Source organism: Pestalotiopsis fici, assembly GCF_000516985.1.
Source record: "Pestalotiopsis fici W106-1 unplaced genomic scaffold PFICI_Scf_7, whole genome shotgun sequence".
NCBI lineage: Eukaryota > Fungi > Ascomycota > Sordariomycetes > Amphisphaeriales > Sporocadaceae > Pestalotiopsis > Pestalotiopsis fici.
The window spans coordinates 1,391,346-1,415,930 of NW_006917097.1; the positions used below are offsets into that span (position 1 = coordinate 1,391,346).

General features: G+C 50.8%; 6 protein-coding genes across 6 annotated transcripts; 2 read left to right on the forward strand and 4 right to left on the reverse strand.

The window, feature by feature from the left end:
- Positions 1-273: 273 nt before the first annotated feature.
- PFICI_10086 (uncharacterized protein) lies at positions 274-1,008 on the forward strand (the record flags this gene model as incomplete). The annotated part of the gene is made up of 1 exon (XM_007838667.1): positions 274-1,008. The coding sequence occupies one exon, from the start codon at positions 274-276 to the stop codon at positions 1,006-1,008; it is 735 nt and encodes a 244-aa protein (XP_007836858.1).
- Positions 1,009-1,490: 482 nt separating this feature from the next.
- PFICI_10087 (uncharacterized protein) lies at positions 1,491-3,661 on the forward strand (the record flags this gene model as incomplete). Its single annotated transcript, XM_007838668.1, has 5 exons — positions 1,491-1,506; positions 1,589-1,946; positions 2,017-2,147; positions 2,210-2,487; positions 2,564-3,661. 5 exons carry the CDS (start codon positions 1,491-1,493, stop codon positions 3,659-3,661), a joined length of 1,881 nt encoding a protein of 626 aa, XP_007836859.1.
- A 198-nt stretch (positions 3,662-3,859) lies between these two features.
- PFICI_10088 (uncharacterized protein) lies at positions 3,860-11,662 on the reverse strand (the record flags this gene model as incomplete). Its single annotated transcript, XM_007838669.1, has 4 exons — positions 3,860-4,794; positions 4,850-9,334; positions 9,484-10,960; positions 11,021-11,662. 4 exons carry the CDS (start codon positions 11,660-11,662, stop codon positions 3,860-3,862), a joined length of 7,539 nt encoding a protein of 2,512 aa, XP_007836860.1.
- A 1,460-nt stretch (positions 11,663-13,122) lies between these two features.
- On the reverse strand, positions 13,123-13,983 carry PFICI_10089 (uncharacterized protein; the record flags this gene model as incomplete). The annotated part of the gene is made up of 1 exon (XM_007838670.1): positions 13,123-13,983. One exon carries the CDS (start codon positions 13,981-13,983, stop codon positions 13,123-13,125), a length of 861 nt encoding a protein of 286 aa, XP_007836861.1.
- Positions 13,984-16,112: 2,129 nt separating this feature from the next.
- PFICI_10090 (uncharacterized protein) lies at positions 16,113-18,194 on the reverse strand (the record flags this gene model as incomplete). The annotated part of the gene is made up of 4 exons (XM_007838671.1): positions 16,113-16,574; positions 16,687-16,809; positions 17,001-17,143; positions 17,198-18,194. 4 exons carry the CDS (start codon positions 18,192-18,194, stop codon positions 16,113-16,115), a joined length of 1,725 nt encoding a protein of 574 aa, XP_007836862.1.
- Positions 18,195-19,532: 1,338 nt separating this feature from the next.
- Positions 19,533-23,007, reverse strand: PFICI_10091 (uncharacterized protein; the record flags this gene model as incomplete). Its single annotated transcript, XM_007838672.1, has 6 exons — positions 19,533-19,843; positions 19,899-20,897; positions 20,988-21,126; positions 21,184-21,422; positions 21,472-22,634; positions 22,685-23,007. 6 exons carry the CDS (start codon positions 23,005-23,007, stop codon positions 19,533-19,535), a joined length of 3,174 nt encoding a protein of 1,057 aa, XP_007836863.1.
- Positions 23,008-24,585: the final 1,578 nt, after the last annotated feature.

The following is a 24,585-nucleotide window of genomic DNA, read 5'->3' on the forward strand; positions in this document are numbered from 1 at the left end:
AGTTTGCGGGGCGATCCAACCTGCCAGTGTGGGGTTTATCCAAGTTATGAATGATTGAGCATAATTGTACCGAATAGTACTGACTATTCCATAGTACTCCATACGACAGTACTTCCGTACTCGGGCGGTCCCTCTACCCCCGCGTTGTCAATAAAAAGGTACAAGAAATAGCGCTGGGAACATTCACGCAAGCTTGTCAAGTTAGCATAATTCAAAGTTTACATACAACTCTAATTTGTGTCGACAAACTCTACATCTTCGAGTCACTCTATAATGGCTTCCCAACCCCCATCAAATGAGGATGTACGCATCGAAGTCATTACAGACCCTTCTGATTTCGAGGCGGCGTACGATGTTACCGCGAATGCCTTTGGCCACCAGACAAAAGATGGAATCTGGATGGCCATGAACCCAGACTGGGACCAACCAGCCGGAAAAGCCAAGAACGTGGCACAATTGAGAGATCGTTGGCAGGCTACCAAGGCGGGCGGCAACACCACTTTTATCAAGGCGACCTTGCCGGATCCCGCCGTTGAAGGCTCTCGGGTCATTGCTGGCCTCGCCATCTGGCTTCACGCCTCTGCAATTCCTGGTCAAGGCGAGGTTCCCGGAAAAATAGACTTTACTTCAGTCTACCCAGACAACGAGAGGGAGCGGAGATACGTGACGCAACTATTGACGTCTCTGCACAAGAATCGCTACGAGGTTCTCCGGCAGATAGCACAGCCAGAGTCGAAGCAAAAGTCCATCATGGTGCTCGACCTGTGCGTGACGGACCCGGCGTTCCAGAGGCGAGGCGTTGCCAAGAAGCTGGTGCAGTGGGGACTTGACGAGGCAAAGCGGAGGGGTGACCTCGATGCCATCATTGAGGCATCAACCATGGGCCGCCTCGCCTACGAGAAGGTGGGATTTCACCAGGTGGGCGAAATCACATACGATGTGGATGAAGAGTTTCGAGACCGCCGAATGCCGCCAAATGCATTCATGCGTCTAAGACTGCCCAACTAGCAATAGTTGACATAGGAAGCCCGCAATGAAAGGTATACTACAAGAGCGAAATAGCGGGGGCAAATCTAATCCCATTTTCTTTCTCGCTGAATATTGCAGTCCCTCACAAGCCAGAGATACTGTGGCCTTGATGGGTCAGCATGGGTTAGTATATCCGACGTAGCAGTGCATATGTCTTGCTCGTTTGCCCACTAGTTACTACTAGGTACACACAGTCCCCAATAACTCATGAGGCATGCAGACTTCTGAATGGTGCATTTCACATTGAGCCGGCAAAGGAAATAATTGCAATGAAAGGTCACTTATGCGGGGAAATAAGAATCAGACTGAAGCAGCCGTGATCAACTATTACATTGCTTCTTCATTCCCTTCTAGCATTCAGTTTTTTGCTTGTTGACCTACATTATAGTCCAAGGCCATGATTCGTTGGGTAGGAAAATTACTTTACCTCTTTTTCTTTGTGTCCTTTACAATCGGACAAGATGGAAACTCCGGTCAGTACGAACATTAATTGGAAATGCTACGAGTTGACAAGCATTACGAATGGGGGAAGAAAAATTAACAAAATGCCTTCTTCTAGTGACTTCACCGATTGCTGAAAAGGTTCTCCATAGCATAGCGGTATCCAGTGTGAAGTACTTTGACTACGAGACCATACAGTTGACACCCAAAGCACTCGACAACCATCCTGATATTACAGCATCATACGATTTCGCTAGCGCTCAAACAAGACTGAACGGGAACATCTCCACTCCAAAATGCAAATTCATGCCTGGCGATGCTGAATGGCCGACAGAGTCTCAATGGCAGAACTTCAACATTTCTCTGGGAGGCGCACTGGTTCAAGGAGTACCGTCTGCAGCAGTGTGTTACCCCGAGTGGCCCCAATACGATGAGGCGAAATGCGCAGAGGTCACTGAGCTTTGGTCGGATCCCGAGTGGCAGCAAGTCTTTCCGCTTTCAAATAATCCTCTTTCAGCCTTGTTGTCTGTGCTGATCACATTCCAGAGCCAATGATCCTACGGGTCTGAATTTTCCCCTTTTTGAAGGCGTCACCTGCGTGCCGCCGGCATTCGCACGCCCAAATGCGACTTGCATAATGGGAGGTAAACCAGCTTATGTCGTCAACGTGACAAATGGTAAGACGTATACCTTGTTATATTATGTTTAGCAGTAACCTAAATGTCTTTCTTGTTTTTAGTTGCACAAATACAGTTGGCCATCAACTTTGCGCGAAATCAAAATCTCCGATTGAATATCAAGAACACTGGCCATGATTTCATAGGGAAATCGACCGGCGCCGGGGCCTTGTCAATCTGGACACACTTTTTGCGCGATATCAAGTATTTGGGTGATTCCTTTGTCGACGCATCAGGTCGTAATGGCTCGGCATTCAAAGTCGGCGCTGGTGTCACTGTCGGAGAGCTCTACAAAGCCGCCAACGACACGGGAGTGCAGGTGACGGGTGGCATCGCACGCGTGAGTATTCTCAATCACCGCTTCGAAAGATGAACTCGGCTTGTGTGTGCTCAAACACTGACGCCTTGGCCCCTAGACTGTTGGTGTGGCAGGTGGATATATAGCCGGTGGTGGCAATGGACCTCTCATCTCCAAATACGGCATGGCAGCCGACCAGGTCGTATCACTCGAAGTCGTACTTCCGAGCGGGCAGTTTGTGTCCGTTGACCAAGAGAACTTTCCAGACTTGTTCTTTGCCCTCCGCGGTGGGGGCGGCAGTACCTGGGGCGTCGTGACATCCATAGTCATCCGAGCATATCCCAAGACGCGCATCACCAAGTCAACCTACAGCTTTGGGTCCGGTGTTCCTCTCGATACTTTTTGGGCCGGAGCCGAGGCCTTGTTTGCTCAGTTCCCCAAGTGGCCCAAGGCCGGCATCTATAGCTATTGGTCCTTTCAGTGCAGCAATTCCACCGGTTGCGTGTTCTCCATGGCACCGCAGCTAGCCCCAGATCTGAGCGCCAAAGAAGTCCTGGCTCTATCGCAGCCTCTATTTGATCGTCTCGATGAACTCGATATACCCCTCGACAACTTGACGACCGTCGAGTTTGACGACTATCTTTCTGCGTTTGACGACAGCTGGCCCGAGAGCACGAACACGGCGGGCAGCTGGGCGTTCCACACTGGCTCCCGCCTCTTTCCCGCGTCCAACTGGGAAGACGCCGAAACGGTCGCTGCCCAAATGGCCATATTCCGTCACACGGCCGAGTCCTCGGGCTCCTTCTTTGGGTACAATGTCCAACCGGCGTCGAACCCGCTCGTCAACCAGACCAACGCCGTCGACCCGGCGTGGAGAGGCACTTGTCTGTTCCTCATGTCTGCCGCCTTTTGGTCGCAAAACACCACCGCTCCAGAAATTGCGGCCGCGAACCAGGAACTCGTGCAGCGGTTACAGCCCTGGCGCGAAATCGCCCCAAACGGCGGCGCCTACTTGAATGAAGCCGACGCAAACGAGCCCAACTGGCAGAAGACTTTCTGGGGAGACAATTACGATTATCTCTACGGCTTGAAGCAAAAATATGATCCTACTGGGGTGCTCTATGCTCATACGGCAGTGGGCTCAGAGGATTGGTATATTACGGATCAGCTTGACTACTACCCTACGCAAAATGGAAGACTGTGCCGGGTCAATTGAGGCACCGATTGATCGAGGCTGAGTTGACATTCACCTCAACCCTTGTTTATTTGCGTCATGTTTCAATTGACGTAATCAATACTCTTAATATAGCTGCGTCTGTAAAAACGAGTGTGATCGTGACATGATAACTGACTGCAAAATGATTTATTTGACTCCGACCAACGCTGTTCCAACCCAGTAATGCCCCAAATAACCCTATTCAGAGTGAGAAATAAGAAAGTCATAACCCTTTAGAACTGCCTTCCAGCCGTCAGACCTCGGGTCGCTACTCAGGTCACAGATATGGGGCCCGTCATCGAGGAGAACGAGATCCGTTGCGACACCCTTCTCGGCCAGAGTCTGGAAGGTTCCACGGCTCTGCTGCCACGGGATCAGATCGTCACTCGTACCATGCACGAAAAACGTTGGCACCTTGTAGTCGCCCTGTCTAATGTGAGCCCGCGGACTGGCGGCCCTAATAACGTCGAGCGACGGCTGGGGGAGGGCGCCCCAATCTTGTTGCTTGTCAGCAGAGCATTCGGCATTCGCCTTTTGCTTGCTCGGCAGCCCGTTGAGAATGACGGGCAGTGTTTGTGCTTTCCAATTAATGTGCAATACAATGCGGCATCGCGCATCGTGCCAGCTCCGCGGGTCCGAAATGGGCTCCTCCCACGCTCCGACCATGTCGTAGTTGGTGAGGGGCTTGTCCCGGACACCGTCAAGAACGTCGTACTCCTGGCCCTGGTACGCCGCTCCGTTGGGCTGGATGGGATGCTGCCACCATTCGTCCTCGTAGTCGGTCGGCGCATAAAAGATGAGCAGGGATTCGGGAGGACGAAGACCTCGCGCTGGCGCAGTCCAAGCCAGGGACATGGCCAGCTGTCCTCCAGACGACCATCCCACGACCACGACTCTGTCTCCATCAATCTTCAATCCGCGGCGCGGTAGTTGAATGTTGGGCAATTTGTTGCGCGCCCAATCGAGAGCGTCGCATACGTCTGTCATGGGACCCTCTTGAAGGGGCACTTCAGGACAAAGCCGGTAATCCAGACTGACGGGCAAGAATCCCTTCCGCATCAGGAGACGTGTTTGTGCTGGTCGGACATCCTTTCTGCTGAACAACATGTGACTACCCCCATGGATCATCAACGCTTATTATTGTTAGCGATGATCAAGATTGAGAGCAATAAATGTCTAGTCACCTACCAACTGGAAGACCCTTGTCCGGAATCTCCATTTCAGTGGGATAGTAGATATCAGCCTGAATTTCGAGATCGTCAATCTTCTTGTAGACCACAGTCTCCACTGCAGCCTTTACGGGTCTGTCGGGGACTGTATTGCCAGTCGGAAAGGCGGCAATGACCCGTACTGTCTTTGACTCTGGTGAGAGACCATCGCTCCACGAGACTTGCTCAAACCCTGCGCCCTTCATCCTGCGCTCCCAGTGCTTTTCGTCGACGAGTGCGTGCTCACGGCCATCGTCAAAGAGCCACCACCCTTCCAGCAACCCAACCACAATATCCAACCAAAACATGTTCTGAGTAATCTCGATCAAGGTCAAGGCTCCATCATCTCGGAGCATCTTTCGGATATTACCAAGCGATACGTCTAGGTTCCTTGTAGCATGGATGCAATTGGTCGCAATAATGCAATGGAACGCGCCCTCGTACTCTTGCTTTGGTGGTTTCTCAATGTCCAACACATCAAAAGACACCTCGGGAACCCCCTTGAACTTCTTGGCCGCGGCATTGACGAGAGAAGCACCAAGGTCCGTAAACGTGTACTCGAACTCAATGCCCAAGCTCTGGAGGTGATTGACAATGTAGCGCGTCGTGCCACCGGTACCAGCTCCGATCTCGAGGATGCGGAACTTGCCTCTGCCGGTTGCCCTTGTCAGGGCCTTTTCTAGAAACTCGCCGAGAACGAGCGTGGGAGTCCGCATGAGTGGTGAGAACTCGTACATTTCCTCAAGTGTCTTTTTGTTGTCTCGACTGCCAAACACAACTTGGAGGCCCTCCTTGTCACCCCGCAGGCACGGAGCCAGTTCAGATCCTACTGCCCGGACCAGCTTATTCACGCTGGCGTGCTGCGGATATAGGTCGATGATTTCATGGTAAATGGATTCCGCAGAAGACGAGTCGGCTTGAACGCCGGTTCGCATGAATGTTCCGTCGTTGTGCGAGGTAATGAGTTTGCCGTCTTCCAGGACGCGGTAGAGCTGACGCACGAGCTGCTTGTGCTTGGCGAGGGCAGCATCGACCTGGGGCACCACATCCCCCTCTCGCAGCTTATGCATGTCGCAGCCGAGGTCGGCATATGCCTCGACGACGTATGCCAGTACCAGTCGGGCTTGATGAGGGTATGCCTTTTCCCAGAAATCGGTGGCCTGTGTAATCGTGGCCAAGCGGTCATAAGCGAGGCGCGATTCCTCAAAAGCGGCGGCTGCCGAAGTGATTGTAGGCCGTTGCTCTTCAGGCTTCAAGAATTCATCAATCGGTGTTGATGGTGTCCTGTACCCATCTCCGTTCTCGATTGAAGCCGAGTCCGAAAAGCTAGAGTCCTCGCTGGACGATGCTTCGTGGAGTGTACCTTCACCTCCGGCGACAAGGCCAAGCTTGTCGTTGACATGGTCGATGAGGCCTCGAATATTTGGCAAGAACAGGAAAGTTGACAAGTCGATAGTTAGACCCAAGATTGAGCGAATATCATTGAGCACTTCTGTGGCCATCAACGAGTCTACGCCAAGTTCTTCCAATGTCGCGTCATCCTTGAGATCGTCCAAGGCGAAATCAGTGACGTTGGACAGGATCTGGAGAAGCTCTGTTCGCTTTCCCGTAACAACACTTGGCGAATCTTGAGACACCTTCTTTGGCTTTTGTTCAGACACATATTCTATCTCGGAGCGAGAAGATGGTTTTTGCTGGACCTCTTGGGGTTGCTGAAGCGCGGACTTGTTGACACTCTTTAGCATTCGGGCCAACAAACTTTGTGACATTTTGGAGAACCTGAATCCCAGGGCAGTCATAACCAGCTTGTTGGTCTTGGCGTCAAAGATATAAGCATCGGCCGTGGCATCTGCAGTCTCTCCGCCCTCACCCATGGTCGCGTAGACAAGCCACTCTCCGGCATTGGGATCAAATCCTCCGGCAATCTCGATATGCTCAATCTGCATACAGACAAACACATCTTCTGTGCTGGGATTATTAAAATAATTGACCAAGAAACCGGCGAATTGCATGAAGCTGTCCGTCATTGGCGTGTCGCAAAGCCGTTGATCAATTGGGTCCTCCGCCGAGGGCGTGATGCGGACCTTTCCTGCAGCCTCGGAGCCGACGCAAGCAACCTCCTTGATGCCGCGGAATGACTCCCCGTATGAGACTACGGTGCTGAACGCACGATAGATGTGGTGTCCTCGCATCTTTTCTGCGTCAGGGTGGTTAATCACCTCCTTGTACCGCCGATGCCCAGTGAGCGTCTCGATACGTTGGCGCTCTCTTGCCGCCTGCTTATCATCGCGGTTCTTGAGGTAGACCTTGCCGCTTGCATGCTCGAATGGCTCGGCTGATCGAGTCTCCATGTCTTGCGTGGTGATAGTAAAGGTCCACTCGGGATGTCTGTTGTCATTGATCCTCTTCAGAGATAGCATAATCTTTTTGGCAATGTTTTTGCCAATTGGGGATTTCATCAAAAGGTCCTCAGTGCTGGGAACATAGGTCTTCGCTTCCGTGTCATTTTGGAGGAAGAGCGCTGCTCGAGCAGCAATCTCAAAGTACAGAGACGCCGGGGCCAAAGTTTGACCAGCCATTACGTGCCCACCCAGCATTTGCTGAAAACGATCAGCTTGGGGATCAATCTTGAACACTGCTTCAGTCTTGGAGGAGTCGCGGAACTCGAGAAACTTGAGTAACTCGTGCGTTTCTGGAATATTTGCAACATTTTCTACTGCGGGTTCTTCAAACTGGCGTCTGCCAGTGAAGCCAAGCCAGTGTCGAGTCTTTTCGAACTGAATGGGTGGCAGACTGAGGTGCTCATATGCGACTTTTTCGGCTCTGTTAAATGGCCAATGCTGAACCATATGACCGCTCTTCCAAAGTTTGGCTGTGACTTCGGCCAGTGCATCCAGTGCCTTGTCTGTAGTCAACTGAGGAGAATGAAACTCGTGGCGGTCAGAGTTTGCTGTAGATTGCTTGACCAGCTGTATCGTCGAAGAGCCCCGTCCCGCTTCGATCCATGTCGAATCTCCAAGTCTATTGGCGAGCCTCTGTACTGCTTGCTGGTAGAAGACTGGGTTTCTCGTGTGCTGTGCAACCATCTGATGATGGGGTTCCTCTTTGCTTTCATGCTCCAGCGTCATCTCAAGATGGATTTGTGGACGTTTCCATTCCAATTCAGCGGCAACGGCGCCGATATGCGAGAGCAGCGGCTCGGTGAATTGAGAATGGAATCCATTGGTCACATTGAGCTTCTTGGTGCGCACTTGAAGGTGTGTCGCACCTGTGACATTTCGCTGTAGAACCTCAATGGCTCTCGAAGAGCCCACTACAACATGGCTCTTGGGGCCATTGTAGCATGCGATTTCAGCATACAGACCGTCGTCTTGCGAACGGAGGGTATCGAGGAGTCCTTCGACGGTTAGGCGGTCGGCTTCCAAATACAACATGGAGCCTGGCTCAGGACCCCAGTACTTTTGCATCAGTGAGGCCCTTCCAGACACCAACTTCAAAGCGTCGGCAAGGGATAACACTCCAGATATGCATAATGCTGTAAGTTGGCCAAAACTGTGACCCACGACTGCATCGATCTTGAGCCCGTTATCGATCCAGGTTTTTGCAGACGCATACTGTACGGCAAAGAGCGCCGAATGCAAAACCACCAAATCATCAATGGGCCAAGAATCGAATATCGAAGGGTAAAAGGTTTTCGACATGGAAGACACCAGCAAGTCATTGACGGCATCAAGGTGTCCGCGGAACACCTTGGAGGATGTGTATACATGCTTTGAGAGACCGATAAAGTCGCTTTCCTGGCCTGCAAAGACTAACACTACAGGCTTGGGCACTAGAGGCCTGCTGATTCCTGAACCGGCTGATGCTTGCTCGAGCTTGGCGATGAGGTCTTCTTTGCTATTGACGACAGTAGACAGGATATGGGGTAGCTGATGATTGCCTCTGTCGGCAAGGTTGAAAGCAAACTCTGCAAGGCTGTCTGAATGTCCTGCCGATCGGCGACTTTTCAGCCAACCCAACAGCTTTCTACTGTATTGAGACACGCTGTTGGCAGATCCGGCTGAAATAAACAGTGGGAACTTTGAAGCATGAAGCAACGCTGGTTGTTTGCTGATGCGAGTTGGCTTTTCGCGCACCATTACAGCCGAGTTACTGCCAGCAGCGCCGTAGCTGTTTACACAGGCAAGTAGATATGGGGCCTCCCAGGGAATGATGCCTCGAGAGATTTTCATTTGCGACTTGTCAAACGCCGGAATCTTTGGATTGACGGACTGGTGACTGGCTTGTGCCGTGATCTTCTTGTGCTGCATCATCAGGAGCACCTTGACCAGACCGGCAACGCCAGCAGATGCCTCAGCGTGGCCTATATTGCCTTTGATGGAACCAAAATGAAGGATTGAATCTCTTTGTGGACCTCCAAAAGCATCACGGATGCTGCGAACCTCGATAGGATCGCCGACGCCAGCTATACAAAGCCACAAGTCAGTAAAACGGGTACGATTATGCCTACGGCGATTTTCAATGGCAATGGAGCAATCGGTCTTATTTTGCCGACCAATGCTCAAGTTCTATTCGAAACGATGAGAGACCAACAAATTAAAAAGGTGTACTTACTTCCAGTGCCATGGGCTTCGACATAGGAAACTGACTCGGGTTCTACGCCACCGAGTTTCATAACATTTTGGTACAACTCGACCTGAGACCCCGAGTACGGTGCCGTAATGTGGCTAAAGTTGTGGTTTTGGTTGGCAGCAGAACCGACAATGACTCCCAGGATATTGTTGTTATCTTGGATCGCATCCGCAAGCGGTTTCAGAACGACAACCGACACAGCTTCGCCGCGACAGTACCCGTCGGCACCAGCGTCGAAAGGTTTGCATTGGCCAGACGGGCTCAGGAAACCGGCTGCGGACAGGTTGAGATAGTCAAAGGGGCTTGTAATCACGTTTGTGCCGCCTGCCACGGCTCGAGAGCATTCGCCGGACCAGATTGCGCGACATGCAGTATTGATGGCCACCAGGGACGATGAGCAGGCAGTATCAATCGTCAACGACGGGCCGGTCCATCCAAAATAATGGCTCATGCATCCACTCAGATAACATCTCGAGGTTCCTACTGTAGCGTACGCAGTGCCTGGATGACAAGAGAGGTTGTCGTAGTAATTGTTCATGACCGCCCCGATGTAACAGCCATAGTCATGAGGCTCTGGCTTGGCTGAGACGCCAAAGTATCCTGCAGACTCCAAAGCCTGGTAGATGACTTCGAGTAAAATCCTCTGCTGCGGATCCCAGGAAACGGCTTCACGGGATGACTTTTTGAAAAACTTGTGATCAAAAGCGTCGGAGTCGTTGAGAAAGTTACCCCACCACTTGGTATTGGCATGGTCTCCGGTAGTTGGCAGACCAAAGCGTTGGGTTGGCGCAGGCTGGACTGTTGTTTTCCCTTCCATGATCAAATCCCACAACTCGTCGACCGAATCAGCACCCGGAAATCTCCCAGCCATGCCCACAATGGCGATAGAATGGGGAGGGTACTGAGACAAGTCGTGAGATTCATCGACTGCCTCAATACTATTGATGCCGTCAATTTGACCATTCACAGGGATATTGTGGTTTGGTTTCGGATTGGTCCATGCAGGACTTCCGAGCGTCATCGTTCTCAAACCCTCATCTTTCGACAATGATGACGGGATAATGTTTGGATAACCGACTAGTCCAGCTGTACGATGAGACTTGGGCAGCTGCTGGACCGCGGACTTTAACGTAGTGTGCCAGTCGGCGACCTTGACAAGAGTATTTTCAATGGCGAAGCGGGCCAAATTCCCCTCTGTGATGGCCTTGCCTTGAGAAGTGTCGCGAAGCGGAACAATCAAGTGTTTTGCATCTGGAAACTGTAGCTCGCTATGCAATGAAACAAAATGTACCAGCTTATCTAGCGCGGGTATATGCTTTGATGTGTGGAAGCGACCATGAACATGGACAGCCTTTGTCCGCAGTCCATTCTTTTGAGACGAGCTGATAAATTTTTGGACATCACTAGCTTTGATAGTGACAGTGACACTCGTCTCATCGTTGATGCTAGAAATGTATGCCTAATGAATGTCTTGGATTAGTCCACGGACGCGGCTGCATGTTGAACAGGACGGACTTACATCTTGAAAGTACAGAAGTAGCTTTTCGACCTCGCTTTGGCCCTCTGACTTTTCTTCTCTCCATCGTACTGCCAGTGTGGAGTATTCTGTAGACTTTGTAGAATATTGGCCGTCTTGGTCGACATAAGCTCCGATAGCTACAGCAAGACGGAGGGCAACAGCAGCAGCATCCCCGAATGCCACTTGGTTGGCGGAAAAAGCTACCGCAGTGGCACTCAAGAAACCTGTACAAAAGCCTTGAATGCCACCATGCTTAATGCTCTCGAGAATCTGGGATTGGGCATCATTGCCTAGTTGGTCCAGATAGGTTGTGTACTGGACGATTTGTAACAGAACAGTGATAGGAAGGGCAAAGTGATTTGGCACATCGCTTGCCCTATCAGCGAAGGAACTACCATCTTGGAGCCAATTCCTCAATTGACTCAGGTATCTGTGTCCCGGGACTGTGTGTAGATCCGAGTCAAAGTCTATCAACCTTTGCCAAAACTCGGGCAGGGCGACGACAGCATCCTTCAGCCCTTGCAAGTGAGGGTTTGTGAGAAGCTCCTGGCGCAAATTTGAAATGACTTCATCCGACGGCAACTCCGTTTGCGGCCCAAAGACCAAGAGTGAAGGAAGTGGAAGGGTTTCAGAGGAAGACATTATCAAAATGTGCGACCTAGTTGATTCTGGGCCCTTGATGGTGACCAACTTCGACTCGGCTGTGCACCGGACAGTCTACGAATCTGTTGTATCAAAAGACTTGGGTGGAGAAAGTAGTACTCGTAAATGGTATGTCAAATAATAATGTGGATGGAGAAGGCAAGCAACTTCGGGATTTGTATAGGCAACCAAGTGGCCTCTTGCGATTTGATGACTTATTTGATTGTGAGTGTTTCCTCCATCCGGATGGGTGAAGAGAGGGGAAATGTTGACATGATTCGTAAGCATAGAATAACTATACGATTAATAGACACATTCCTATCACCTCTTTGAGGCATATTATGGTTCCATCTTTCAACCTCCAGGGTCCGATTGTAGAGCAAATGGCTATCGGCAGACATGGTAAGATTCGTTTGTCATGAAAGTCACGAGGTATACCTACATGTAAAACTGCCGTTGTTATCTTGCATTGCGATTATGTACTTTTGGACAAGGAATCTTGCCTAGGACCAATGATACTTACAGAATACGAAACTAGGTATGCGTTATGCTCAGACAACATGCCACATTGACCAGACTGTTGGGTCAGTCCCGGCAACTTGGCTGCATCATGGAGAGTGGGCGTACTGATGCAGCCATGCTGCCTCGTGATTGATAATCGGGCTTCAACCCAAGTTGTGCTAGATTCTTGGAGACAGAGCAGAGTCCCATGCTATCAAACTCTTGTTACGTATCTCCCTGTAGTTATTGTGCCAAATGCATGCAGTCGTCCACCGACTCACCCATACGGCCGGGTATCAGTCTCGGACGACGAGCAACATGAAACAGGTCAGTATCATTTTGGCAAACATGACGGTGCTTTCTATCTCTGATCGGCCAGAGCTCTATATTAAATCACATCATTACTGGGTAGATAGTAGCACTGGTATCTGTGTTTCAGCAACGGATAGCGACTGAAGGTGATGCGTACAGCATCAACAGGGTGTGGAAAGTATTGCAATACTTTGTCGGAATTGCCGGAACCTGCTGAATACTGAAAACAAGTGGAAAACTCACAAAAATCTAGATTCTCATGTGTGTCTGAAAGTGCGGCATGCGGACCTGATTCCAGCCGAGGTGCTGTCAAGCCACAATTTGAGGTTCCATTGCAGCAAGCTGTAAACACACAACTTGAATTCGCATTCAGGGCTTCATCGGTGGCTTTCGAGTTGGGAAACCTCTCCGGCTGCGCGTTCAATAGTCCTGGGAAGGGAGCCTGTAATCTTGTCACGACAAGGGTACTAAAGCAAGGTATCGAGCGGGGCTATGCGTCGTATTCAATGTATGTTATGCAGGGTCAAAGAGAAAAGGGAATGGTCCCAGTCGAAAAGCCACAATCTAGATGTATGATCTGATCGTGGGGCAGCATAGAACATATCATGGAGGCAAGGAATTTTCTAAGCGATGGAGTTAGGTAGTAATTATTCGTCCCCATCTGAGCTTTTGCCCGCCTGGCCCTTTGGACTCCACTTCATGTTCGCGAGCACGAACTCGCTCGGGACCCCCGCCGCCTCTCCCACATGATCCCTGAGGTCGACCCGTCTGTCCGGCCCGACCTGTTCAAACCCGAACTTCAGGTAAACGGGACGACCCTGCACCCCTGCCTCGAGGTATGCATCCACACCCATCTCGCGTGCGCGCTCCAGGCCCCAGCGGATGAGCAATCCCGCCGCTCCCCGGCGTCTCTGGCTGGGACGCGTGACAAGGTGCATCAAGACCCAGCACGGATGGCGGTCCGGCACCCACGTGGGTCGGAACGAGTCCCTGGATGAGAGAATATGATTGTGCAAGGCGAGATTGAAGTTGGGCGGGGGATACACATTGTCATCATCATTGTACCCCTCCAACCCCTCCGAACCCTCCGGTCTGTCTTGTGGGTGGTTATCGTTTGCTGTTTCGCCTTGGCGCTTGGCCTTGTGTCCTCGTAGATATGCCATCAGTGGTGCCGTGGGAGCCATCTCCCAATGCGCCTCGGTAGAATAGTCGTATCCCTGCGGGTAAAAGTGCCAGCGGGCGACGGCGATGATATCGCCCGCCGCAGCAGCGCCGTTATTGTCCACGTCCACGACCTTGACAAAGTTTGTCGTCGGATCTCGCAGGAAGCGGCGCCTCTGCAGCGCAAAGCAGTGCCGCGCTCTCGTCTGCGCCTCGGCTTGCGTGCTTACTGGCCATGCCACTGGGTTTGGGGGTGCGACGAGATCGTCGCCTGGAGGATCCGACGATGCATGTGAAATCAAAATGTCAAAATCTGGAAGTTCAAGCGGCTGGACTTGTAGCGGCATACTGGGCAATCTTCAGTACTACCTGATAATATTGGGATTCTATGAGCTTCAGGTTTTCTTTTCTTTTCTTTTCGAAATGGATTGTTGGTATTCAAGCCAACTCTAGTTGTTGGATTGATAAGCAATGATGACTCTTGAAACGACGATATCGGCCATGGACTAGGTAGATTATAGTCACTGCTTACGGGTGCTAGGGCTTATCCGCTAGACAAGGTACCTGGGTGCGGGTATAACCGTTGGTTAGTGGCTAGTCGAATTGCGCAAGTGATATACTCCCTTGGATATATCACGGACATTTTCTTGGTATACAAAGAAAACAAACAGTCATGTGCTATTCATTGTCACAAACCACAGCCATCTCAGCTGTATTTCTACCACCACAAGTCTGCCCTTCGAATTGAACCTGTTAATTGTCGCGCCTTTGCCAAAGCTAGTAAACTTTTGCTCGTTCTTCTCAAACACCAAATCGTAGCTCTCCCATCGCACTATCTATGTCGTCGCATAGTCATAGAGTATGATGCCGAGCCAAGGTAAAATAACTTTGCCGTTTTGTCGCTTGTATGTGAGCGCCTGAGACTCTGGCAGTCTAGGTTGGGCTGTCACGGGCCGTACTTACACCAGGCTGAACATGCTCCTGGCCCGACCATTTCACATATTCGTGGTTCAACTCTACCAAATGCGGCTTGCGCAGATCTTTTCATCGAGTCTGACTTCATGTGGTCCTTAGAAGCTTGTCAATGACTTTTGATCATCTACTGGTCGGCCTGCTCGATACCGGGATACGCCGACGTATTGACTGGGCAAGTCAGAGTTATGCACTGTAGGATCCAATCAGCAAAGTTGTAGCAAGTTCTTTTTTCCAACTTGAGGCCTTACCAAAGCAATTGGGAAAGTCGGCAACTGCTATTGCCACATGGCGTAGGTAGTCACTTGCATCGGACCAAATGTCTGTAGCAGGAATCCTCCCGGCCACTGATGGGGAACCTCTATGCATAGGGGTCGAACTCTGTGCCGCAGACAATGGTGTCGTATCTCCGGTACCTCGCATCGGGCACATATGTGTGTCATCTTACTGCCAACACGTCTTATTGGTTCGGCAATGAGCTGCACAAGATCTTGATCCAATGCGTCCGGCCCCCAGGTACCCGTCAGCCAGGGTAACACGTTGACACCCTGCCTTGTACGACATTCGGCAGCAACGCCTGTAATGTGATTGGATCGCCAATCCTGCTTCTCATATCATGTTTCTGCTGAATCTGTGGGGCTTTCTGCAGCTTCAGAACGAGTCCAAACCGCTTCAGAGCTTCCGGCAAGCCGTCTGACATGTTGATCATCGTGTAACCATAATTCTAATTTTGGACTGTTTAGATTCACCCAGACACGTCACCGTCAAACACTGAACAGAGCCGGCTCCATTACCGGTAATGGTAACATCTTTTGCGGCATACTTTGCAAATTTTCTGGTCAGTCCGCAATGTGCAAGACAATACCCGCAAATTAATCGAGACCTTTGAATTCTGGTAACTTCCAGTGACCCAGTCTACCTATAGCACTGAACAAAACATCACATTTGATAATTGTCCACTCTGATACGTCCTCGTCCCAGATGGCAACAATTTCATCAAGTATCGAAGTTCATGTACTGCCACAAGTTGAACGGTGTGACCGTTGACCCGGCGTGCTCCAGCACCTCAGGAGCCACAGTATATGGGTGAATCCACTGTGGATTGGTATCCCAGCTGTATTATCAGGCATGAGACGAAATATTGTAGGCGAATCCTCTAAACATTAGCGTTTAAGTTTTCTTTGACGACAATAATCTTACACTGGATCATATGCTTCATCGCAACAACCAGGACCAAAATCGGTCCACCGAGCATACCCGCGCGCCTCTGCCGGAAATTACCGAGGAGGTGAACACCAGAGGTCGCGGCGCATGTGATGCCATTGTCAATTTTCACCTCACATAACTTACGACTCGAGTTTTGGGTTCTTCTTGGACGAGTATGAAAGGTTGCAATTGCCAAGGTTGCCATTTAGAGTGTTTAAAGTCTCTTGACAGGGGTCAGCAGAGATATATTTCTAGTCATGGTTGCAATGGCTCATTGCGAATTCCAAAGTATTCATTGTTATTTGGCCATGTCTTTTTCGCCATCACCATCTACCTTGGTATTCTTATTCACGTCTCCCATCTCCACATCTTCCTCTGATGGTGGTGTGCTAGTAGCCTTCTCGATCCTCTTCCATCGCAACCCGAGTCCCGCCACAAAAGCTGCCGCGGCCATGGCGACACTAATGTAGTACGTATTCCGCAAACCCATCGTGTAGGCGCCAAGAACCGCATCTATTGCATCTGCCTGTCCCATGGATATGAGTAACTGTCTGATTTGGGAAGCACCAGAGTTGATAAAGATCAATGGGTCGAGTTGTGGTGCATCCCTCGTGACTCCTTCAATGAGCCCGTTTTGAAATACCGTCTGGGCCACGGCAATGAACAAGGCCCCTCCAAGACTCTGGAAGAATTGAACGCATGCAGTGCCTTGGGGAACGAGGGCTTGCGGGAGCACGTTCTGTACCACAATGACGCCAGCCTACTCAAACAACAAGTATTAGCATTCTAGCACCAAGTCGGCCTACTCCAGAGGAATAGATCGCGAGATTTGAAAGGATCAACTCGGAATCATCGTCATTGAGGTCACTGACCTGGAAACAAACACCGGTACCAAGCCCAAGAAGGACCTGGTACCCAAACCATTTGGAGAACGGCGTATCCAGCCAAAATGTCGAGATAAGTCCAGCGCCGGCAGCCAACATTGCAGTCTCCACCTAGTGAGTCGAAATATGTTAGCTTATCAATCTTCTCTTTATCTGAAGAACTTGCTTCTCGAGCATGAGGTGACGTGTTTCTAGGTGTTTCCCGGGACAGAAAATCGGGACCGGGAAACAAATTCGCAAAGACCGACGCTACTGAAAAGGCATGCGAAGAATAAGAAATTCCACAGATTTTGAGAACTTACCAGGATGAGAGGATTGTAGTAGCCAAACAAGGTGATAAGGGCACCGCTCACCATGGAGCTGAGGACAGTAGAGATGAGCATAGGTAGTATTTTGATACCCGCCTGCACGGCAGAATCGCCTTGAACTGCCTGGAAGTAGAGAGCTTGGTCCTCGTCAGACAATTTTCGGGAGCTAAGAAGACTGTTTCACCACTCACAGAGATAGTAAATCATGGCGAAAAAACAAGCGCCAAAGAAGAAACTAAATAGCATGGAACAAAATACATCGCGGTTCTTGAAGAAGCGAGGCGGGAGAAGTCCCTTATCCTGCTGCCAATGCTCGACCCATGCAAACAATAGAATCATGACTCCAGCCCCGACGAATAGGCCGATGATGCGAGAGTCATTCCACGGATACTCGGCGCCTCCCCACTGCAGAGCGAGGAGTAACATGACGATGGCGGGAATGAGTATGCCGGCACCGAGCAAATCGAGCTGAAGGATGCGTGAGAGGAACGATCCAGTGTGATCGTCACCGGTAGCGTGCGGGATGCCTAGGAAGAGAAAGACCACAACCATGGCCGCACCGCCAATGGGCAGGTTGACATAGAAGCACCACCGCCAGGTGACATGGTCGGTAAAGACGCCGCCCAGCAAGGGACCGGCGACGCTCGCGATCCCCCACATACCGCCAAAGAAACCAAACATGAGGGGTCGTCTCCGCAGCGGCAGCGTGTACGACATGATGACAATGGACCCGGAAAAGATGCCGGCCGCGCCCAGTCCGGCTATGGCGCGGCCAATGATGAAGACCACGGAGGACGGGGCGACGGCGGACACGAGGCTCCCCAGCTCGAACAAGGCGACGGCGCCGAGAAAGGCGAGCTTGATATCAAATAACCTGTATATGGTCCCGTACAGTGGCTGTAATGCCGTGCTGGTGAGTAGATAAGAAGCGCCATACCATCCAATGTCCTTGACGGATCCATACTGGGCCGTGATGGCGCCTAATGCCGGCGCGATGATTGTCTGGTCAAGCGCGACAAGGAATATTGCCAGACACAAGGAAGTTATGATGAGGTAGACTTTCACCCCAGAAGGATACTCAATGTCTTGCTTGGTCGCTGGCGAAATATCTGTGTCACTTTGTAGTCCGCTCCGTGTCGCAGTGGCTTCTGGGAGCGCATCACCCTCGGCACTCTTCTTGCTCGCCATGTTGCAATCTCAATACATGCATGTATCAAGAGCAAATCAATGCTATAAGTCTCCTGTATGCGTATTGTTGTTGAGTGGAGGCACGCAGCTCGTCAGCTTCAAGAGGTGTGGCTGATTGAAGACGTGCACGAAAGGACAGTCGCTAAAAGGCCAAGCTGCATGCATGCACAATGTAACATCCGTTTATCCAACAGACCGCATTGGGACAAATTGGGAGAGAAAGTCGTCATGGCGCAAAGAAGAACCGAGTACAGCATTCATCATTTTAGACTCAAAGTCACACAGTCTTCAACCATCATCATGATGCATTTCTAGCCAAAATACTTGCATTAGGGTCACAATGACTTGGCGCGCGGCGGCTGAAAGTCACAAAATATAGCGTTCATCAAGCTCCTGCTTCGGCCTTCTCTGGATGTCCGAGACCATGTATCATTTACCCCAGCCTTGGCAACGGCCCGGGGCATTTTTAGAGTTGATGTGACAAGCATTGTTTTACTCCAATACCTACGTTGCCAGCTGCCCCGGGCAGAAGACGTTATCCATTGATGGAGAGATTGCTTCCCCGAACTAGCTACCAGGTAGGTACTGTCGAGATCATCTTAGATGAAACTGGACTGCGCTGGCTTTTATGTATCTTTCAACAGGTGTCACTACCTTGATGTCGCTGCAATGATTGAATGTCGACATGTTTATTCATCAATCGAAGACTTTGCAAGCAGAGCAGCATACCAAGATATCGCCATTCTATTAAAGCTTCACGAAGTGATACATTTTCGACACCCTTTCACGCACGGATGCCGAGCTCGTGACCACATTATTTTGGGCACTGCGCAAGATCAGTCACTCAATTCACTCATCATGTGAGATGGGCATTTCGGGACATATTGACACTTCAGGGCACAGATTGGGTTGGGTAGCCATTCAATTCGCTATTTAAGATTGGGGTTAAAACAAAAACTACGTAAGGTAAACACAGCAAAGAAACAACCGTAGAGGCCGAGACCATGCATAAACAAAGTAAAGACAGACAGTGGAATACAAGACATGACAAGGCCTTGATTCACTGGTGTTCAAGGACAATGCCACAAGAGCAGAGCCAAATATCCACGTTCAGTTGCGTTGTTGCTGCTGCTGTAAAACATGTTGCCATCACTTTTCAATAAGACATACTTGTAAGACAACAGCTTTGGGATCGTCCATCAGGCGACGGAGCTCCCAGATTCCCGTGTCGACATGTTTGTCGCACAAAATTCATTCGTATCTCTCATGCCTTGATCAGATAAACTGATGAGCACTGGAAACATCTGCACCCGCCGCAGACCACAAGCCGCATTTGTACTAAATGTAGTACATGGAGTCGTGCAGCTTGCGGTGCACGCTCCTCGACGTGATCTGCGCCGCAGCACCGGACGAAATGGTCGAAGCATTGTCCGACCCCTCAAACAGTTCATTCATGTGCACTCGCTGACGAGTGCAAAGAATATCTGCGTAGTACGCAGGGGGACAGATGCTCACGGCCTTGGTGGCACGGCCAAACAGATAACACATTTCATGGGTTATCTTTTCAAGGTTGTTGGCCGCCTCGCCCTTGAACGTGTGTCGAAACACCTCGTCCAAGAGGACCGTATAATGCGCTGGGCGTGCGGTGCCTGTAATCGGGTTAGTAAATCCGTCTTGAGAGTAAACATGCCATTGGGAACATACCCTGAAGGGCAGTGTGCGCCGTGAGAAAAAAGTCCCAGATCCTGGCCAATGTGACACCCCGATCAACAACAGTGCCATTCTTGATGTTGCGGGAGTTGGTCATGTTATTGGGATCTGTGGGGTAGAAACGCGTCTGGTGGCGCTTGACCGACACAATGACAGCAAGCTTGGGCTCTGGCTTACAGAGCTTTCTGCATGCCGCTCGTATCATTGGCAGCTCCTTTTGCAAGACCTGCACAAACTGACCCTCTGAGACTCCATCGCGGTAGATCACAATGTTGTCAAGGGATTTCCCTGGGTTATGTCGTTGCCATAGCCGGATCCGCTCCTCAAACTTGGCCTCCAGGTTGCTGTCGAGCATCTCGACACGACCAGCCTGAGCCCAAGCAGTGCCTGGCCATTGAGCCAACTCAGCGTCGATGCTCGACACCATGCCAACCATGCTGGGAACATTTTCTGTGTTTCCCGACATGTTAGTGGGGTGCGTCACATCATAGCCTACCACCATGGTTTTGCCCTCCTTGACGAGTGTCACGCCGCCATCCAGTCTGTGGTTGGTTCCTCCGGCCTTGAGATTGACCTTCAAACCAACATTGGCGTAGTACTGATCCCGGCCCCTCTCCTTGAGAATGTTGTTTCGTACAACACTCACGGTGTGAAAGCCGTACCTGGTGTCCGCACAAGTCTTCACCGCATTGTAAACTTCGGTACCCTTATCCGGAAGGACAACGAAAACAAACTCGGCGTTCGTGGGGAACTTGGAGAAAACAGCGTCAATCACCTGCACAGGCAGGGCACCCCTGGGAATGTCGATTCGGACACCGTCCATGTTGTCCGGCCGGCCGGGAATGGCAATACCCATGCTGCGCCAAAAGTCCACCATTCCAGCTACAGCTGCTTTCAAATCGGCATGAGGGAAGGGACGGCCGTCCGTGACAATGTAGACCCAATTCCAAGTTTGAATGGGTTTTCCAGGTTTCACAACCTTCACGTCGCGCACTATATCAACGCATGGTCAACTATCGGTACTCGATGGCAATGGGTCGAACGCGACATGCGCGGTGTAGATATTGATATGGGACAACTTACTGTTCCAGCTACCCTCTGCCACGCGTGGCTTCTGAGTCTGCTTGGGATTTCTGAGGCTTGCATAAACAACTTGCGGAGGTGGGAGCTCTCTTCCGCGCACTGTCAAAAGACCTTCAGAGAGGCTGATGCCAAAGGATGTCTAGAGTTTGATTAGTACCGAGAAACTGAGCCTCCACGATACATTGTTTCAACTCACAAGTATCGGATTGTTCGAAAGACCTAGCGCTGTACGGCCGGTTGTCACAATTGATGTGGCATTAGCTACCGGCGACCGGCACGCAAACTCAATCATGTCCCGAGTTTCGTCAGCAGTCAACTTCCGCCGAAGTGGTTGGCTCTCAACTAGCTTAACTAACTCTGCTGGTATGTGCATAGGATCTGCCTTATTGCCTGTGCTGATGACCGGAAGAGTCTGGTCAACTTGGTAACCATACTCTGCAAAGTATTAGTTCAGCTCTCATACGGGTCAAGACTGAAAACTTACTCGTTTGGAAGTATTGTGCCACTGTGACCAACTGTCCATCAGTGAACCCTGGTGGTGCGGGCGCTTTGATGCGGAAAGACACCTCATGAGGGCGGGCACCAAAACGAGTCACCTTGGTATTCTTCTCACCTGCACCACCTCGGGGAATTGCAACACCATGGCAAGCAGTTTCCTTGATTCGGGCTACACCGGGCGGCTTGGGGGGAGCCGAGCCCTTGCCCTTTTGAGGGGCCTTGGGGTCTTTGCCTGCAGGCTGGTTCTTCTCCGCAAGAATTTGGACCTTCACGCGACGACCCAAGATGGCCTTGTTGAGAGCGCGAAGTCCAAAGTCGGACGAGAGATCAAAACCGCGAAGGTAAGTCTTCATTGGACCATGGAATCGGAAAACGCCATGCGAGGTGTTCACATTGACCAAAACACGCCCAGTGGCCGGGCGTACACTTTGGAAGTATCCTCGAACGATCTTGTTCTGTTCTGGGAGGCCAAGATCGTACGTCTGATCGCTCATATACAGGGGAAAGTGCCGACTACTACCCAACGAGGCAGTGTCTGGGTGGGCTCGGGAGCTGTGGCCAACGGCAACGTTGATGGTGTCAATAACTTCCTCGAAGAGAGGAAACGAAGATGACATGGCTTGCATGGTTGACAGAAAAGAAATAAGCTCGGACAAGGGCACCTCGTTAGGACCGTGGAAAGATACAGTGAATGTATCATCACGGCCTTCGTCAGTGTAGAGAACCTGGACAACTCCATCATTCGGAAGCGCCAAGGGTTTGAGGGACACCACTTGGCTTTTGTACTCTGATACCACGGGAATCGCATTGCCCAACGTGTTCAATGCGAGTTCAATCACTCGCTGTAGTTTCCGGCCTTTGGTTTCTGGAATCTTCACGTTCGCTTTTAGTCCTTCACCAGGGATCTTATTGACCTTGATGTTGTACTTGTAGAGAACCTGGTCCTTTAGTTGCATGTTGAAGTAATTGGCCCAAAGAACAACCTCCTTGCCCTTTGTGCCGAATGAAGGTCGTAGCGGGATGAATTCTGTCGTTGTCGATGATCCTGACAATGAAAGTTGCGACATCGAGGATATTAGCTGATTGCTTTGGATCAAAGAATCCTCGATCTTCGTGATTCTGGCATCAGGTGCAGGCACCGCGTTTGTGCTTGAGAAGTCAGTATGTATAAAAAAATGAAGGCACAACGGTGAAAATACTTGAATGCCAGATCTTCGCCAGCGAACTTTTCACCACGTGGTCTGAAGCCTCCACCACCACGGCCTCGATCACCACCGCGAAAGCCACCACGATCACCACCACGGTAGCCGCCGCCTCCTCGGTCACCGCGAAAGCCGCCGCCTCGGTCACCACGGAAGCCTCCTCCTCCACGGTCTCCTCGGAAGCCACCACGGTCTCCGCGAAAGCTGCCGCCACCACGTTGAGCACCAGCATCACCCCCACCGCGACCGCCTTGAAAGTCGCCGCGTCCGCGGCCACCTCCACGACCGCCACGACCTTGACCTCGTCCACGATCAGCCATGGTTGATGTGATTCGTGCTGATTGGTGTTGGTGGTGGGAATTTTGCTCAAGAATAATAAAGTGATAAGCTACAAGGCGAATACGGACTGGACATGAAGGAAGAAACAGAGTTCAGAATTGGGTCGAATGCTCAGTACAAATACTTTTCTGGTCGAAGAGATGCTTGGTGGTTTGGCTTTTTGTGTGTCAGCATTTGCTTTGTATCGACTTGCCCATTTGTTTCATCGTTTGCTCATGTAGCCATAAACTAATGACGTGGACAGTGAAGTATGAGGAAAGTGCGTCAGAAAAGTAAAGAGCAGATAGTGGAAGGGACGGCGACAATATTGTTTCAAGGCATGCAGTTTTGCCTCCCATAAAGTGGCAACTTCAAGAGTAGCTATCCGACTTGAGCACAAGTGGCAGAATGCTGATTGGGCCTTGAAAGTGCAGGAACAAACAGAAGATGATCTATCCGAGATGACTACCTAAGCAAGACATATATTAAAGATGGAAGTCACCAATATGACGTTCACAACCTGTGCAGTTTGCCCAATGGGAAGTAATGATTGTGAGAAAAGATGCAGAATAGTGTTGGGGCAAGGTGCTCAGAGCTTCTTGGCTCACCGAAGCGTTTGCCCAGGAGAGGAAAGAACGGGAAGCAGCAGAGAATTCTAAGAATCTTTCAACTAACCGTGATGTAGGTGAATGGTAGTAAGGTGTGCTCACCCTCCGAAAGAGATGTACTTTGGAAGGCCTAAGAGATGCTTGCTTGGTGGCCGAGGTGGGTGATGTAGTGATGCTTGTGAGGCCAAAGAAGAGCCGTCAAGACAGCGTATCAGGAAGAAACAGTGGCCACCACACACACACATATACAAGGAACGTGAGCTCGAATGTTCCCGACGCTCTCCTAATCTGACCTGGGAATTTGATGCCCGTTTGTCAGAGAAAGACGTCAACCAACAGAGAATCGTGGAGGGATAGAAAGCGTTGTACGTAGCTCCAGCAGCTGGTGGATTTGCTTTCGGCCAAGTGGAGTCTTTACTTGCGGGAAGCGGCACTGGCGCTGCTGCTGCTTCAAACCGTCGACTATCAGAGAAAAAAAGGTATCCACTGATTACCTCTAGTTTGGATTTGGATGCTGGGATTGGATTAGACTGGGGAGGATCCCGTCGTTGCTACAGTTTTTGTGACTTGTCCGATTGTGTGTGGGGGCTTTCTCAGTCGCGGGTCTTTGCGAGATCAAACGCGACGGCGAGAGTGAGAGAGAGAGAGAGAGAGAGAGAACAAAAGTCATGGAGAAACGAGGTTTGATACTTCAAGTTCAATTGATCAAGTCTTTACTGATTTACATTGACATGTCCAAACAGGGCCTAACCAGCTAGAATCTTCTTTCGAGAGGCCCACCACTCACTCGCACAAACAGGGCGCTTCTTTGAGTACCACGGACGTCGGGCGTCGCTCAACAATTTCCTGACAAAAGAAAAAAAGACGTTGCGGCAGCCAGGGAATAGAGGGAATGGAGGAGGACAGACATGATTTCACGTCACAGGCCGACGCGGAATCGACGCGTTGTCACCTGCCTTGAGGGCCCTTGCC